Source organism: Mustela nivalis, assembly GCF_964662115.1.
Source record: "Mustela nivalis genome assembly, chromosome: 7".
NCBI classification, from domain to species: domain Eukaryota; kingdom Metazoa; phylum Chordata; class Mammalia; order Carnivora; family Mustelidae; genus Mustela; species Mustela nivalis.
The window spans coordinates 132672513-132691049 of record NC_139026.1 but is presented as its reverse complement, the minus strand read 5'-3'; the positions used below and the strand labels follow the sequence as shown (position 1 = coordinate 132691049).

The 18537-nt window shown below is 41.1% G+C and overlaps 1 protein-coding gene across 6 annotated transcripts in view; it reads left to right on the top strand.

Annotated features, from left to right (window-relative positions):
• The window catches only part of ARHGAP21 (Rho GTPase activating protein 21), a 137575-nt gene extending 119989 nt beyond the window's left edge, over window positions 1–17586 (top strand). For 3 of the 6 annotated variants that reach the window (XM_082740846.1, XM_082740848.1, XM_082740849.1), the window contains 13 exons: window positions 1093–1377; window positions 3354–3418; window positions 3498–3637; window positions 4486–4628; window positions 5427–5582; window positions 5684–5762; window positions 6420–6493; window positions 6571–6660; window positions 9697–9822; window positions 10013–10054; window positions 10375–10480; window positions 12402–12433; window positions 15086–17586. In XM_082740846.1, coding sequence (XP_082596972.1) covers window positions 1093–1377; window positions 3354–3418; window positions 3498–3637; window positions 4486–4628; window positions 5427–5582; window positions 5684–5762; window positions 6420–6493; window positions 6571–6660; window positions 9697–9822; window positions 10013–10054; window positions 10375–10480; window positions 12402–12433; window positions 15086–16693 — 2946 coding nt within the window. In that variant the 3' untranslated portion in view covers window positions 16694–17586. The remainder of the gene's footprint in view (window positions 1–1092; window positions 1378–3353; window positions 3419–3497; window positions 3638–4485; window positions 4629–5426; window positions 5583–5683; window positions 5763–6419; window positions 6494–6570; window positions 6661–9696; window positions 9823–10012; window positions 10055–10374; window positions 10481–12401; window positions 12434–15085) is intronic. The other 3 variants (XM_082740850.1, XM_082740847.1, XM_082740851.1) reach the window with 1 other exon arrangement.
• The last annotated feature ends 951 nt before the right edge of the window (window positions 17587–18537 follow it).

The following is an 18537-nucleotide window of genomic DNA, read 5'->3' as shown; positions in this document are numbered from 1 at the left end:
ATCAGAGTATTTAAGAAGGAGCTCAGCTTTTCTTATTAAATAGTTTATTAGCCATAGATTTTCCCAGAGTCTTCCTTTAGGGAGTGGCAGTTCTCCATATTAATAATTTAAAATTTTTAATTTAGCTTGTCCCAGTTTTTCCTTTTAAATTGCCTTTATAATTTGTTCCTTTCACTTTATTTTATAAATATTGGATTATAAAAATGAGTATCACAGTATTTATATGCTTCATTAAGTAGATTTCAATATAATAAAAACTTTACCATAAAATTGCTTACAATATTTAGGCAGATAAGTTATAAAAAAAATTTTGATACTGTCAAGAGTCTAATTTTTAAGAAAACCCAACTTGCATATGGATTTTGTTGCCGGACCATATAAAGTTGATCAGTTTTGTTAGTTTCATTCATTACTCATGCCTGTTGTTTTGGAATCTCCTTATGTAGTGTTTGTCAATTGCATGATCTGGGGCTTCTCTTAAGCCATACTCTCACTCAAAAAAAATTTTTTTGATGGATTTTTTTTCTTATTTTCTATTCTCTTAGCATTTTTATATATTTTATATATTTTACTACTCTTCTTTTACCTTACTTACTTTATTCAGTTTCTCTTACTTACTTTGTTCGTGAACAATACAACAGGTTTTTTTTTCCCCAACCAGATTAAAGTTGATTTTGGTCAGGAATACCTTGCCCAGCTTGGTTTCTGCTCTAGGGTTTGTCATTCCTCTCCTAAGAAGCAGATGCGATCTCGGGCGCCTGGGTGGCTCAGTGGGTTAAAGCCTCTGCTTTCGGCTCCAGTCATGATCCCAGGGTCTTGGGATCAAGCCCTGCATCAGGCTCTCTGCTCAGCGGGGACCCTGCTTCCTCCTCTCTCTCTGCCTGCCTCTCTGCCTACTTGTGATCTCTGTCTGTCAAATAAATAAATACAATCTTAAAGAAAAAAAAAAAAGCAGATGCGATCATGAAGCAGACACCTGCTCTAACCGCTGGGTGTACACGTGTGTGTGTGAACAGCGTTGCTTGATGTGTTTGTCCTGCCCTGAGACTGAGCCAAGCATGAAGTGTCCCCGCACTGTTCCGTGTTTTCCAGCGAGTTGGTGGAAGTATTCGGCCGTGGAAACAGATGTATGTTGTGCTTCGGGGACATTCGCTTTACTTGTACAAAGACAAAAGAGAGCAGACGACACCATCCGAAGAAGAGCAGCCCATCAGCGTCAATGCCTGCTTAATAGACATCTCTTACAGCGAGACCAAGAGGAAGAACGTGTTTCGGCTTACCACGCCAGATTGCGAGTGCCTGTTTCAGGCTGAGGACAGAGACGACATGCTCGCGTGGATCAAGACCATTCAGGAGAGCAGCACACTCAACGAGGAGGTGTGTGTCCAAGTGACAGAAATCAAACCAGGTTCTTTCATCACTTTTCTCTTAGGAAGACTGAAAGAACTGGATACATTTTAAAAAATTAAAATACACTCTTTTCCCTTGAAAAATTGATCAAAAGGAAAGCTCAGGTGTACCTACTTTATATTACTTTCACTTATGTTGGGATCAGCATTACTGAACTACAAAAATAAATAATTCATATATTTTGCTTACTTTTTCAGAAGCAGGATCAGGACTAGTCCTGGTCATTACCTTTATGACTAAATCATTCCAGATCTGGTTCCTAATCTCAAAGACAGGATTATTGTGGGGCTTACAGTATAGTGAAGATACTTACCAGAACAAATTACTGTGTAAATGCAAAGAGATACAGATACGAGGATTTTCATTCATGAGATACGCACTGGAGAATATAATAGAACCTGCTGTCAGACAGTTCTGGCTTCGAAGAAAACTTGCATTGTCAGAAATCATGCAAAAAGCCAATTTTTCTTTTTATTAAGGAATGTTTGGGGACTTGAGAGTTTCTGGCTCATAGCCATCAGGATAGTTTTTTACAACAGGAACTTCATTGGTAATGTAGTATCTCTAGCATATGTAATTATACATTTGACAGAGCAAATTCCACAGTGATTAAGTCTAGCTTTTGCTCAAGAGTATCTTTTAATATCATTAACACAGTTTTTCTTACATGTTGTTCTCACTTTTCGTGCTCACTGTTATGACAAAAAAAAGCACGCAGTGTTCTCTTCCCTTAACTCATGGGACACAGGGACACCCACGTTAATTGTGAGGTTGTGCAAAATATGTTCTCTAATATAGTCATTTCCAGTTATATCCAATTCAAATTGTAAAAACTTGGGTCATAGGAAAAATGACTGTGCCTTTTTTCTTTGATAGTTTACACCCCTGCCTTGTTTGTGGTTAAAAATAAACACCAGATCCGTGTCAGATCAACCTTTGTTCTCTAACCAGCACTGTAAAGAAAGCATCGGACATGCATGTTTGCAAAGTAAACAGGGAAAATAAGAATGTTTTACATGAATAAGTCCCAGCAACCATATGAATGTGTCCTGTTACTGTCATCACCATTTTGCATCAAGGACACTGGCAAAAAGAGGTTACGTAATTTCCATAAGGTCACACAGCTGTTAAGTATCAGGGCCTGGGACTTAAACCCCGGGAATCTCAGTCTAGATCCTAACCATAGGATCTCTCAACTGATAAGTAGGAAGAATATTTGAACCGAGATTATTTGACTCCAAAGCTTATATCTGTAAATTTTATTGCTCGTTATAATCAAAATGAAACAAGTAATAAAAAAAAAAAGTTGATGCTACATGTCAATGTATAATTGAAATCAGTAGAAAAAAGTCATCACTTCATGGTGAAATCAGAGTTTACCATACAGCATATTATAAAAGCTAATCTATTAAGGTTGAAATGCCCAGTTTTGAGCTTTTTCTCTTCTGGTAATATCAGTGCCACTTCTGACACTAAATGACCCTCTGTCTCACTGCTCCTGTAAATTCATCATTAACAAATTTTGACAGTATTTTTCCATCTTTTATCCAACTGTCTTATTTTGAAATGCTGATCAGTCCTTCTGGGATTAGAGAGAGAGGAACAAACAAAAAAAAAAACTGGCCTGCTGCTTCCCAGTCGTTTATAAAAAAATGTCACATCAGTAAGTTTGAGCACCTGCTGCTTGCTGGTACTATTCTAGGGATTGTAGGAGTACAGACAATAAACAGAAAGCTCTTTTGGCAGTGGATGGGGGGTACTTGGATCATTTCTTGCATAGTGATTTTGGATGGTGATGTGGAACAGAGATTTTTAAACAACTCCACTGAGAGTCTAGGGGCCGGATGGGCTAAGCAGTGCGTACAACAGAGCCTCAGAAGAGTAGAGATCCTGACTCGTGTTTCGAATTGACTTTCTAATCTTACCTCCTGTTTATTCTGTAGGACACTGGAGTGACTAACAGGGATCTAATCAGCCGAAGAATCAAAGAATATAACAGTCTGATGAGGTGAGAATCCCACAATGCCTACAACTTAATTTGGATGTAAAATGCCCTACAGTTGTTAAGAAATGTTCATTTCTTTCAGCAGCAAAGCAGAACAGTTGCCAAAAACACCTCGCCAGAGTCTGAGCATTCGGCAGACGCTGCTTGGTGCTAAATCAGAGCCAAAGACCCAAAGTCCGCACTCTCCCAAGGAAGAGTCAGAAAGGAAACTTCTCAGTAAAGGTACTGATGGTAGTGTTCCTGCATAAATTTAACAAAGACGATGGTTTAAAGTTGGGGTTTTAAAGGTATTTCATGGGGCGGCTGGATGGCTCAGTTGGCTAGGCATCTGACTCAATTGTGGCTCAGTTCATGATCCCAGAGTCCTGAGATGGAATCCCGCATCGGGCCGCATGCTGAGCCAGGAGCCTGCTTATGATGGGCTCTCTCCTTCTCTGTCTGCTCTTCCCTGCCGCTTCTGTCTCTGTCTTTCTCTGTCTTTCACTCTCTATAAAAAATTTAAAATAATAAATAAACAAATAAAAGTATTTTATGTTCTTCTGTACCATTTCTGCTGACCTCAGTCCTGTGCGAGCTAGCTCAAAGGTGACCCTGGGCCCCATCTAGGCTAATGGGGCTTTCCCTTAAGGTGAGTCTTTGTCTTGTAATAAAGATGAAATGAAGTTAGATATACATCTACACAAAAGGCACTACGGATTTAATGCAGGGGATCCAGGCACTGTTACTTTTGAAATAAAACCATCATGTTTCTTTTTGCTAAAATCTCACTACTGAGATGTCACACTGATCCTGTTTTCTTGACTGTTTTAAAGAAAACCATGGTGCAGATTGTAAAAGGGTAGAAAAGCATAACTGATTCCGATTTAATTATATGGGAGGTTAAAAGGAATGCTATATTAGGAAGAGAATATAATACAATATTTTTGATAAATATAGGATCTGTCATTTATAGTACAGGACTCTGATGTATATAAATCTTGATAAAAGACTCTTAAAGTCATGATTTAAACTTGCTTGTTTCCATTTTCTTTTTCTTTTTTCTTTTTTTTTTTTTTGCATAAAATCAAAAGATGATACCAGTCCCCCAAAAGACAAAGGCACGTGGAGAAAAGGCATTCCAAGTATTATGAGAAAGACATTTGAAAAAAAGCCCACTGCTACTGGAACCTTCGGTGTCAGATTGGATGACTGCCCACCAGCGCATACCAATCGGGTAGGAGACCCCAGCCTCCCGTACTTCCTACGGTCATTAGTTCTGCTGGAGGCCTTATAAGGACCCAAGTACACAGCCCCTCAGATGACACAGAGTATCTGTTAATCTGATGAGTATCTTCCTCTTCATAGCAGACCCAACTTCCCTAAGCATTGCTGGCGCATAAGGCCGTGTTGAGTAATTTCATCTATAATTTCACCTAATGCTCTTTTTCTAACGTATTGACTCTGAGATAGAGTAATGATTCGTCCATTAGGAATGTATCTGAAATGGTAAGAGTTCATGTTCAAATCCTGTGTGTTTCTGCTTCTAGCACCTTAAAAGAAGGATGAGAACAAGAACCTGATTAAGAAAGTATAACACATGTAAATGTGCGTGTGTGCACGCACGTGTGTCTGTGTGCGCGTGTGCATGTGTCTGGCGTCTGTGAGGTTTCCGTGTCATGAGTCGCGATGTTACTCTCTCCCCGCCTTCTCCTTTGGACTTTACTTGTCTTTATTCACGGGTGCTGCTCCCACATTCTCTTCACTTAAGACTTGCCTCATTTCCTCTTCGATGTTCATCTCCTGGTCTTGACCTATTCATTCTCCTCCCACTGTCCCAGATTTCTCTTGCTGCTTCTGCTCCATTCCCGGCTCTGCAGTCAATGTCTCTCTTCTGCGTTTTCTCTCTATCAAATAGCAGAGATGTATGTATTTTGTCTCAGATGGAAAAGGCCTCTTAGCTACGATAAGTATCTACTAACAAATAGAAACGTTTGTGCTATATTAAATAAAATATTTATTTCTTGTTTTGCAGTATATTCCATTAATAGTTGACATATGTTGCAAATTAGTTGAAGAAAGAGGTCTTGAGTATACAGGTATTTATAGAGTCCCTGGAAATAATGCAGCCATTTCAAGTATGCAAGAAGAACTCAACAAGGGGATGGCTGACATTGACATACAAGATGACGTAAGTGTGTTTATTTCTGTCTGAATACCTGATCTGTGGTTCTTTTCCCCCTTTGATGGTATTGACTACAAAAACACCATGTTTCTCTTTTACCCACCTAGAAATGGCGAGATTTGAATGTGATAAGCAGTTTATTAAAATCCTTCTTCAGAAAACTCCCTGAGCCTCTCTTCACAAATGGTGAGTGAACTCCCACAAAAGATACCAGTTGAAACAGTTTAAAATTACATTGTTGGAAAGCCAAAGACTATTGATATTTTGTCAAAGGAAGCAGGAGATTTCATTCAGTTGTTACTTCTCTGTAAAGCATAAGTATGGCTATTTTTTGTCACTGGGATTTTTTTTCTTATGGATAAATTTCAGTGAAAAATGAGAATTTATCCTGTCATTTAGGTTCAGTAAAATATAACTTACCCTGTTTATCCATATTTGCTTAACAAGTTAAAAATATATTATTATTCGCTGTCAAAAGTCTTCAGACACAATAAAGTACAATTAGTAGAAAAACGTTTTTTCAGTCAAGCCAAATATTTAACTTATATAAGACACTGTTCTTGATGTTGTGGTTGGGGGATAAAAGGGAGTGAAGACTATAAATACAGGACGGTTCTCTCAGAGAACTCACATTTTAGGGAATTTTATTTGATGATAAGATTTGGGGAGTCATTGAAAATGATAGCTGTTTTGGAGACTTACATTTCAAAGGCCATTTGGGGTCATCCCTACATTTAAATTTTGTATTGGGTTTTGAAGCCAAACCTTAAAAGAAATCTCGATCACAACTCACCTAAGCAATTTGAGATAAACTTGTTTTATTCTTCTTATTGTTGTTGTCAGATAAATATGCCGATTTTATTGAGGCCAATCGTAAAGAAGATCCTCTCGACCGTCTGAAAACGTTAAAAAGACTAGTAGGTATTATTTTATATTTTTGGAGGTGCAACTGAAATTCAGCCTCTAAATCCATCATGAAAATAATATGTTTCAGATTCACGACTTGCCCGAACATCATTATGAAACCCTGAAGTTCCTTTCCGCTCATCTGAAAACAGTGGCAGAAAATTCAGAAAAAAATAAGGTGTGTAAAGTATATATTGAAGAAGTGTGCTTTCGGGGCTTTAGTTGAAAAGATATGCGTTATTGCTTCACGTCAATTAAAATCATGGTTATAATTCAACAAAACCTCTCAAATACACACTCTTGGCCAGGGAGCTCCTCTAAAGATCACTCTTCAAAGCAAAAGATCCCAAAATATCAATTGTCACCATTTTGAAAAGACATTTCCTTTTCTATTTGTCCAGCAAGAAAAATGGAAGTCAAAAATTTTACTTCCTTTTTCATCTGTGCATTTGCTATACTTTTGTGCAATGCGACAATCAAGTTGTACCAAACAGTATACAGGGAAAACTGACAGACATGTTCTTTTTTTTTGTTTTGTGTTCCGTTTTAAGCAGAGAGGACCTTCTTCTTTGTTGTTTGTTTGTTTAACAGAATCACGTCTCCTTTGTCAAACACACCAAAATGTGTTATCCCTTCATATTATCTACTGCTCAGTTCATGTTCGGTTTTTCCAGATTGATTTCAAGAAATGTCTTTTCCCCCCCTGGTTGTTTAAATCAGTATCTAAAGGCTCACACAGTGTGTTCAGTTGATATGTTATAATCTTAACTTTATATCACTTTTTTTTTAAGTTTTTTGGTTTTTGTTTTTTAATTTTTTTTTTAAGATTTTATTTATTTATATGACAGAGAGAGATCACAAGCAGGCAAGAGGCAGGCAGAGAGAGAGAAGGGGAAGCAGGCTCCCTGGGGAGCAGAGAGCCCGATGCGGGGCTCGATCCCAGGACCCTGAGATCATGACCTGAGCCGAAGGCAGCAGCTTAACCCACTGAGCCACCCAGGCGCCCCTATATCATTAGATTCCATTATTCATGGTTGTTGCCTCTATACCTTTAGAGGTTGCAAAACAATGATTTTCTGAATCTCGGGCATTACTGAAAAATATAGAAACAAAGTCATCTTGGCTTGTGGAGAAGAGAAAAAAACAGAACACCACAAGCTCAGAAACACTGCTGTCACCTTTTCCCTAAAGGTCCTGCCTGCTGAAGGTCAAGCAAAATGCTTTCATTCAGGTCAGTTTAGCATCTGTCATGTTCCAGAAGACAGTTGCTCACAGTTGTAGTAAGGCTGGGGTTTGAGAACAGGATCAAACCCTATTACCTGTGGGACGTTTACAAGCAGTGTTATAATACCCCTTAGATTCTCAATTTCCTCAACAGTGATAGGACATAAAAGGAAAAAGGAACAAAAGAGAATGAGAGAAAGAAAGAAAGAGCTAGTATCAATTAATGGTACAGTTTCCAGAAGTTCATCCAGAAAATTCTCAGTATAATTGTAGCTGAAATATTTTCTAATTATTTCCGCATTTCCCAAAGCCCATTACATCATTCATCACTTTTGCTGGATGTCAGCAGTGCAGGGGACATAGCATCTGATGGTCTCATTAGTTTAGAAAGCACCAAATTAAGCAAAATGTAACAGTTATGTAATGTTACATAAACAATGTAATGTAATTTTTATGAACAAAAATTCTTTACTGTAGAATTTATTCTGGCTTTACTGTATTAACTAACACTGTGCCTACATGTGTGGGACGTCTTTCCAGAAATACAGAATTTTCCTTGGGTAATTAATGACTAAATAAGTGATGAACTACTTATGTTCCCAGCTTTAGGTAAGAGCCAGCTAAAACTATATACCCACATAGTAATACGACTGTATATACATAGATAATAATGCGTGCATTATTACAGAAACTGAAACGAAATCCTAGTAGACAAGAACCCAGTAAAAAATTTTGCAGAAGACCTTTGAGATGGACTTGATTTTCTGAGCCACTTTGACCAGTGCAGATTTGGGAATAAGATGACATCCTCCAGCGGGAGAATAAGAAACATGCCTGTGCGCCCAGTTCAAGTCAGCCCTTCCTGCAGTCAGATTTTCTTACCACTAGGTCAGCTTGCTCTGAAAATACTGGCTTTGATCACAATTTCTCCTTATATCTCTGTCTTGAGCAGAGTGTAAGGATGCATGTGTTATGGTAGATGACACATTTGATGCTGAGCAGTTGCTTCGGAACAGGAGATCTGTGCATTTTCTGCTTTCCACCATACCTGAAATGTGTGTGTGTACATGTGTGGGCATGTGTGCGGCTCTCCCAAAACAGGATAGTAGTGTGCTTCCCTAAACCAGTTCGACTTTCTGAGTTCTGCAGTGATTTTATTTATTTATTCATTCATTCATTCATTTACCCCCCTGGTAAGTTTTCAGGGTTGGTTAAAGCTATTTGACATTTTAATCAAATCCTGACTTCAAAATATTACACCAGACGCTATAGGATACAACAAAGGAAAACAAAAGATCTATACCTTTGATAATTGTGTAATTAAACAAGGAATACAAAATACCGTGGAAATGAATGTCCAAACATAGAAGCATGATATATTGAGGTGTTCAGGTTGGCACAAGGATAAGCAAAGAGCTTTGGAAGTTTTTGTTGAAGTAAAAATTGGTCAAAAAAGAATATTTCTGGACATTGGGTTTTTAAGTGTTAGCACTTTTGATGTACCATGGGGGCAAGTTTGAAAAAGGTAATATGTCTTTGAACATTTTTTTCTAGTTGTTTTTTTGGTTGTTGGTTGTTTTTGTTGTTGTTTTGCTTTTTTAGTTTTTGAGGGGAAGAGGGTTGCCCTATTCTTTGTAAGGTTTTTTTTCCCTTTGATTTTAATATTTTTGTCAGTTAATGTAGCTCTTGTATTACTAGTTTTGCAGCAGATCAATTGCTTGCAATCAAAGACTTCATGGAAAAAATGAATGCCAGTTAAACACAGTACATTGTCATTAAAGCAGGAAAAAGACGTTAAGTGTAGATTAGCTTATAGAAAGCCTAACTAGGAAGCATTAGTTTTTTTATACACAATCAGTCACCGTTCTTCTTTGAGTTCTTTTTCATCAAAAGAGCCTTTCAGAAATAAAATGCCAAACACACGATGGGAATTTAAGCCTACTTGCTTAAGAAAAATTCTGATATCTTTCAATAACATCCTTTGTTCCAGATGGAACCAAGAAACCTAGCGATAGTTTTTGGTCCAACTCTTGTGAGAACATCCGAAGACAACATGACCCACATGGTCACTCACATGCCAGACCAGTACAAGATCGTAGAGACCCTTATCCAGCACGTAAGTTCAGGCTTCATCTCATCAAGAAAATAATTTTCTTGTGAGCAGCTGGTGTTTGGTAGGGCAGAATATGGTTGTAATTTTTGTTTTCTAAGAAAACTCCTCCCCCCCAGTATTATCCTCCAAAATATAGTTATATTATGGGGGTCCTTTAGTTTCTCTTTTCACCTTTTTTTATTTTAAATTTTAGCATGACTGGTTTTTCACAGAAGAAGGTGTGGAAGAACCTCTTGTAAGTATCGTCCGTCAGCCTTCGTACTGACTTTTTTTCATTCGGGACACAAGCTCCTGACCCAACAGCGTCAACTTCCTGCTTTGTATGCTATTGTCCGCTTTGCACCCCGGAAGCAGGTCTATAGCTCCTCAGTTTCCGGTCAAGTGAAAATACAAGTATGATGCTTATTTCGTAGTTAATTAATGACGTGTAAACGATGTAAAAAGTTAAGCACGTGTGCTCCACTCAGGAAATGTGTCTTTTACTAAATGTTGTTTGAATTTTAAAGAAATTATCTTTGAAGAGATGTTGAAGAGATCTTTGTTTATTAACCATAGACAACAGTGCAGGAGGAAAACACAGTAGACTCCCAGCCAGTGCCCAACATAGATCATTTACTCACCAACATTGGAAGGACAGGAGTCTCCCCGGGAGATGTATCAGGTAACTCTTGCCTGGGCAGTACCGATCTGGTTAAGGTTAAGCCAAATCCTCGTAACACGAAAGAACAAAATCAATCATAAGTAACAATTCACTATGATTTTTTTTCCTTTTCTTCTCCTTTTTTTTTCCCCCCTTTCTACTAATAAAAAACTGAATCTTCCTTTTCTGATTGATCTCAATTATCTTCCAGTGACTCTAATGCCATTGGCAGTGCATGGGATTGTAATGCTTGTCAGAGTGGAAATCTGAGGGAAATGAGCATGCAAACCACTGTTTTGTTCTTTTTTTTTTAATTCACAGTTTCCATGTAATAGTCATCACAAGGTAAAACAGATATATGCTGCTGAATATGTGGTTGCTGTGATGGCAGAAAGTGTGATCGAGACTGTACAAGTAGTTCTTATTCTTGAGCTAGACGTTCTGTTTAAAAGCAGCAAGTGAAGAATGTCGAACTACTAATGGGCGCCATTTTCATAAATACAGCATATTATTTGTCGCTACAGATATCACAGTAGAAGTCGAACTGATTTGACATTTTCTTCTGTTCTCTCTTGCCGCCCTAATGTGTGGTTAAGTAGCAGTTTTCATAGGCTCTTTTGCTGACGATTTTCTCCCGCCGAACTGTTGCACTATATCTAGCATGTTATTTCACACGCTGTTCTCCCTTTGTCTCTAGTTCTTGTTTGAGTCCTAAAGGGTTTTTTCAGCACTTACTGACACAGGCAAATCTATACTGATGTTGCACAGGCGAAGTGGGAGGAGTCTATCACACGGTAATGTCGCTAGTGGATTCTGTGGTGGCCCTGATGGACAGCTGGAGCTGTAGGAAGAAGGCGGACTGCTGTCCACACTGTAGCTGCCTTGTCTGCAGAAACCCCCGATTCTTGTAAATGCAAACACGGCTGATCTGTGGTGTAAATTTTCTCGTAAAGATTATTGTAAACAGATCAATACTACTTTCTTAAAAGTTTTTCTGCTGTTTCTTGTTATTTCTGAAGCAGACCGAGAGGAGAAATAGCATGGTATGGTCTACCAGTTCTTAAAGTCATAAAGCATTTAGCCATGTGTTCAAAGGGGCGTGGCACGGGGCTCAGCTCATTAACCTTGAAAATCAATTTCCCTCAACTTGAAAGACAAAATTTCCCAATTGGTCTTCTCCCGACTAGTGCTAGCCCCTTCCTACCCTCTTTATACTTGTATAATCTGAGTTTTTGCCAGACAGTGAAAATTATGGTCTCCATTTTTCCATTTCCATAATAGCATTTGTGATAGATAACTACAAAACTGGTAGCAATTTAACCAAACTAGTCAAAAGGATCCCTGACTGCACAGATGTGAAACTGGGGTCTGAAGCCCAAAGATCAGCATTACTGAAAAACCAAAGTGACCTGGAAGCAGGGTTTCCTAATGCATCCAGATGCATGCAAATACATGCTTACAAAATATGAGTTTGACAGTCTGACAAAAATCAACGTAAACGCACCGAGTATGAGTGTCTCGATTTGTAGCTAGGACAGCCAACCATCTTGAAAGTTCTACATTGTGTATCAGTTTTACATACAGGATGTGGCACGTAGTACAATTCTTAAAAAGGTCTTCCAGCTTCTTTACTGCTAGATTTAATATTTAGAAATCTTGATAAACACTAGTGTTTCTGTTTTTGTTTAGTACAGGGCTCCTTTGCCATTCCTCTCATTGAGCTGATTCTGCCTACAATTCACAGCATCCTTTCATGGCGGTGGCTTTCTGTGGTGCAGCTTGCATCTTTGTGAGCTCTGACTATCCACTGTGTTCTCTTGTTTTGTTTGAGTTTTGCTTTCTCATTTCGTTCTGTGCCTGTCTTTTCCATAAGTTTTGCATTGTTTGTTGAAAGCAGCAAAGATTGACTGATACTGACCATGTTTTGTTTAACTTCTCACAGATTCAGCTACCAGTGACTCAACAAAATCTAAGGTAAATGGTTTCATACAATTCTGAACTACGTGGTAGTGGGGGAGTTTCCTTCTGGCTGATTGTTAGGACTAGAGCACATCCCTCTCTGTGTGAGATGACACAGACCCACAGAGTCTTTGAGAGGGAAAAATGAGTTCGTAGACTGTGGTAGAACAAGGGATTGTGCGTTGGAATGTTGGGTTTCTCTCGGCATAGTTTAGCCTACTGCAGAGGAGTAGACCCCTGTTTCTTAAATTCTTAAATCTGAACATTTTCTAATGTACACAAAAGCAGAGACAATGGTATAATGAGTCCCCATGCAATCATTATCCATTCTCAACAATTAACATGTGGGTGGCCATCTGGTTCCATGTACATTTCACCCCCACTTCCCTCCCCCTGGACTACCTTGAAGCAAAGCCCAAGCGTCATGTTTCACCTGTAAATACAGTAATACAGTTTTCATTATCAATACAGTTTTCATTATCAATAATTCTTAAGAAAAAATATATTCTTGCCTGTCTTTCAGAAAAATCAGTATTTTTACATAATTTGTATTCTGTTGACACCACCAATTACAAATTTTGAGTAGCTCTGGGAAGTTCTTAGTCTTAGAAGGGTTTTTATTAATCCAGTTTATCCAAACTTGGATCTGCTGAGACAGTAGCAGCTAGAATTGTCAATAGATTTCTTACATCATTCTATTTGGAAGTGAGACATATATATCATGTTTAAATATCATAGTGCGTTTGTCTGTGATTAAATTATAATTCTTGCAGGGTGCCTGGGTGGCTCAGTGGGTTAAGCCGCGGCCTTCGGCTCAGGTCATGATCTCAGGGTCCTGGGATCAAGTCCCGCATTGGGCTTTCTGCTCAGCAGGGAGCCTGCTTCCCTCTCTCTGTCTGCCTGCCTCTCTGTCTACTGTGATCTCTGTCTGTCAAATAAACAAATAAAATCTTTAAAAAAAAAAATTATAATTCTTGCAGGAGATTTTACAAAGTGTTCCAGTCATATCATTCATTATCACTCCCCCTGTATTTCTTACTGGCTTTTTGCCCCAACTTTTTATTTTGAAAAGTTTTAAACCTAGAGAAAAGTTACGAGGATAATAGTTAGCACCCAAACCTTTTGCCTTAGATTGTTAATTTGGTCCATCTTGATATATATCATTTGAAGGGGGGAGGTGACTATTTGAGAATTACTTATAGACATGAAAACACTTTACCCTAAATGCTTCAGCGTGCACATTCTGAGAACCGGGCGTTCTCCTCTGTAATCACAGGGTAATTCTCATACCCAGGCAATTAACAGGAGTACACAACATTACTATTTCTAATGGAGTCTTTACACAAATTTCTCCAATTGTCCCAAGTCCCAATAATGTAAATGTAGATTGTTTTATATCTTCCTGTATAGGATGAAATTAAGGATCATCCCTTGTACTTTATTTTATTTTATTTTTTTTAGGGCTGCTTTTGAGACTGCCCCCCCCCCCCCAAAGATAAGATTTCAGATTTAGATTTAGATTTAGATTTGGATTGAGATTTGAGACCTGTTTGAAATTTCCTCCTTCCCCCTTATTAGATGTGTATTTCTTAACATGTCTTAGTCTCTCTGTCTAGCAGAAGCTGTTAAAATGTGGATAACCAACGAAGCAGTGTACTGGATAACCAGGGAATTCTTTCTTACTTGTAGAAACAAAGTTCTGTTAATGTGCAGTTTCATTCTGGTGAATCCTTTTTAGTACAGCAGCCTAAGTTTTTACTTTTTCAAGACTTCAGGATAGTAGTTTTAGTTTGTCTGGGATGTTTACGACCATAGAGAAGTCCACTCTGCTTCTCTTACTCAGCATACTCCCTGACTTCCTGTTCGTCTTACATGGTCTCTGGTTCACCAGTGAGTGTTACTGACTCCCCCCACCATTCACTTAGCCAGTAGGCCTCCCGAGCAAACTGATGAAATAGTCATCATCAAGGGTCTATCATGCATAGCTACCAAAGCCAATAGCCTGCATTACAACTTTATCAGGGATAGTGCTCCCATGGTAAGGATTTAAGATCCTCAGTTGACCTTACGTTCTTTGAATTTTCTGATTTTGTTGTTACCTTGAGAGGCGAGTCTGAAGATCGAGTCTGGCTGAACTGATGGAAGACCAGAGAGTTCCCTTAGTGAGTTTACCCCATACAGTATGTGTGTCATATGGTGTCTGTAATCAGGAAGGAGAAGTCAGTCACAGAGTTGTAGTAACCTATGTCAGGACATTATACTCAGCTGTGCCAGGATATTAACTCTTCAACCTGTGTTCCAGATTAAGGAACCTGAAGAACGTGGAGCCCCCAGGAGCAGGGGAAGTCAGGAGATGCAGGGAAATGAACGAGAATAGGAGCGCTAGACAGCTCTAAACACAAAACACGGCTCTGAAAGGTGGATGTATATGGGGCGTGACCCAGCCGCTAAATACCACCAGTTGCCAAGAAACGGACCTAGTTGAATAGAAGTAACAGTCTACCTCATGAGCAGGTCCCAAGGAGGTATAAAAAACTACGTTCTGTCAGTGCTTCCGGAGCTTTAATAGAGTTAATGCAGTAAGAAACGTTTGGGGGAACACCTTTTCAGAAGAGGAACTCAGCGGTGTGCCTGTGCTCACAGTCTCATGTCTCTGATTTCTCGCAGGGTTCTTGGGGATCAGGAAAAGATCAGTATAGCAGGGAGCTGCTGGTATCCTCCATCTTCGCAGCCGCCAGTCGCAAGAGGAAAAAACCCAAAGAAAAGGCGCAACCCAGCAGCTCAGAAGACGAACTGGACAATGTATTTTTTAAGAAAGAAAACACAGAACAGAGTCACAATGACATTAAAGAAGAATCCAAAAAAGAGAGTGAGACATTGTGCAGAAAACAAAAGATCGCCATTTCCAAAGAAAACATGGCTAAGAAGGACCCCGGCGCCCCAAAAGACGAAAAGACGCCGCCCCGAAAGCAGAGTGCCGCGTCGGAGGAGCCCTCCCCGCCGCACAGCGCCAAACCCCCAAAGTCGCCGGCGCCGAGCTGCCGCTTCCCGGGGCCGAGAGAGAGCCCCCGGCCGCCCGGCGCCCCCATTTCCTGCCCCTTGGAAGAGCCGGGCTCAGACTCCGGCTCGCAGGCCTCCCCGGCCGGGCTCTCCGCAGGGAAGTGCGGCAGCCCGGGCACGAGGCACCGCGGCTTTCTGGCCGCCCCGGGCGCCCTCGCGTCGGACTGCCCGGGCGCGCACCCCGCCGGCCTGGACGGCAGCCGGCTCAGCCCCGACGTGCGCTCGGTGGCCGAGAGCCGGGGCGACGAGGCGGACGACGAGCGCAGCGAGCGCGTGAGCGAGGGCCGCCCGGTGGAGACGGACAGCGAGACGGACTTCCCCGTGTTCCCGGGCGCGCTGGCGTCCGAGCGGCTGCTGCGGGGCCCGCTGCAGGACGCCGGCAAGGCGAGCCGCCGCAACTCGGAGGGCAGCGAGCTCAGCGGCACCGAGGGGAGCCTGACGCCCAGCCTGGACAGCCGGAGGCCGCTCTTCAGCTCCCACAAGCTCATCGAGTGCGACACCCTGTCCAGGAGGAAGTCGGGCCGCTTCAAGTCCGACAGCGGCGGCCTGGGGGACGCCAGGGGCGACCGGGACAGCCCGGCCATCAGCAGGGTGTTCGACGTCATGAAGAAAGGCAAGTCCACGGGGAGCCTGCTGCCGCCCAGCAGGAGCGAGTCGGAGAAGCAGGAGCCCACCTGGAAGACGAAGATCGCGGACCGGTTAAAACTCAGGCCCCGGGCGCCGGCCGACGACATGTTCGGCGTGGGAGCCCAGAAAGCCGGCACCGAGGCCGCCAAGCGCAAGAGCATCAAGCGGCGGCACACGCTCGGGGGCCACCGCGACGCGGCCGAGCTCAGCGTGCTCAGCTTCTGGAAGGCGCACGAGCAGGCGGCGGACAGGGACGCCGAGCTCTCCGCCGTCCACCGGCTGAAGCCCAAGTGCTCCGCCCAGGACCTGTCCATCTCCGACTGGCTGGCCCGGGAGCGCCTGCGCACCAGCGCCTCCGACCTCAGCGGGGCGGACACGGGGGACCCGGCGCCCCACGGCGGTGCCCGCCCAGTCGACGGGGCCGCGCCCGACGCGCCCCAGAGTTCGCAGCCCGCGGCGGGCGCTTCTCCGGGTCCCCCGGCTCCAGCCCCCAGGCCCCTTCTTTCCATACCGCCACGGTCACCTGACCAGATCAACGGAGAAAGCTTCCAGAACATGAGCCAAAATGCTAGTTCCGCAGCGTTATAATGCCCAGCCTCGGAAACTGGCCGAAACCCCAGGCAGTGGAGCATAGTCTCATCCTGGTCTTTGATCTGGGGCATGTCCACTACAGCAACTGAAAAGCTACTGTTACACGTTCCAGTAACTCTGTAAATATTTTCTTGTACCAGAATTGTTATTATGCAGCCTTCATTTGGGCTGGTTTCATCATTCTGCACTGTGGAATAGCTTTACAGTGCATTACTACAGCCAGAAGAACATATATATATATGTGTGTGTGTATATACATGCATATATATATATATATATATATATATATTTTACAAATGTTGGACAGTTGTATACAAATGAGCAAGCTATTTGTTGCAACTTACTACACAGTGTATACCCGAGATGACTGAAGCAAACATCGGCATTTGTGTGCAGCAAATTTGTTCTTTTGGTTTCATCACTAACAAAAGTGCCTCATCATAAAAATCCATTTGGTTATTAGGGTGCCATATTGTTAAAATTAGATAACTTACGTTGAATAAATAAATGCATTTTATTGGTAACAAATTTCATGACATTTACCAGTTTTAACACAGGTGGATACAGAACTAGCATTCTCTCGTCATTCCAGGTGGATCTGAGTTTTATATTCAAACTTTTAATACAGTTTTTGAGTTTTGTGTGACTTGAATTTTTAATCTTTCTGTAAAATACGTAACTTAAATGAACATATTATATGTGTATCTTTTCTTCAGATACCAGATTTGATATAAATGTTGTAACATAGATGTGTAGATAGTGACCTGGATGGAACTGGCTTCTTTATCGAGAAGAATATAATTCTGCATGAGGACTTAATGAATCCAAACCTGTGTCATGCCTGTGTGCATACCCAATTAAACACTGGAAATAAAAATTGTTTTGGTGAACTTGGCATGTCTTGAAACTCACTGTAGTGTATTTTTAAATGTTACCCATTTATAACTGCCTTAATTGGCCCTGATTAAAAATTTATATATATATTACCTACTCCGGGGGCACCTGGGTGGCTCAGTCTGTCAAGCGTGGGACTCTTGATCTTGGCTGGGGTCTTGACCTCATGGTGGTGAGTTTGAGCCCGGAGCTGGGCTCCAGGATGGGCGTGGAGCCTACTTTAAAAAAAAAAAAAAAAAAAAAAATTACCTACTCTCTTTCTATATTCTACTTCTCTCTCTCTCTCTCTCTCTCTCTCTCTCTTTTTTTTTTTTTGCTATGGCTGGGTAGGGATCTCTTACAAATGTTTACACTGGCCTAACCTCACTTCTGTACACAGATAATATTTAACTTTTCTAGCTAAAGTAATACGTGTTGTTTACTTTTTGTCGGCGATAATGAGTGAAAAGAATATGCATTTGGGAATACAACCAACTCTACACTTCCTAGATATGTAAACTTGGACAAATTATTTAACTTCTCTGAATTTATTCCTTCATATAAAAATGATAATAATATCTATTATAAGGGGTATTGGATTTATTTATTTTTTTAAAGATTTTATTTATTTATTTGACAGACAGAGATCACAAGTAGGCAGAGAGGCAGGCAGAGAGAGAGGAGGAAGCAGGCTCCCCGCTGAGCAGAGAGCCCGAAGTGGGGCTCAATCCCAGGACCCTGACTGAGATCATGACCTGAGCCGAAGGTAGAGGCTTTAACCCACTGAACCACCCAGGAGCCCCGGGTTATTAGATTTAAATGAGATACTTCAGATACAGCGCCTGCCACACTTGACTTGCAAAATCTATCAAACCTATTCTAAAAAACTAACAGATACTTAAAATCTCAAAAGGGTAAGACTGAAAGGGCCTTAAAAATCATCAAATATAGTGGTTTTCAACCCTGCC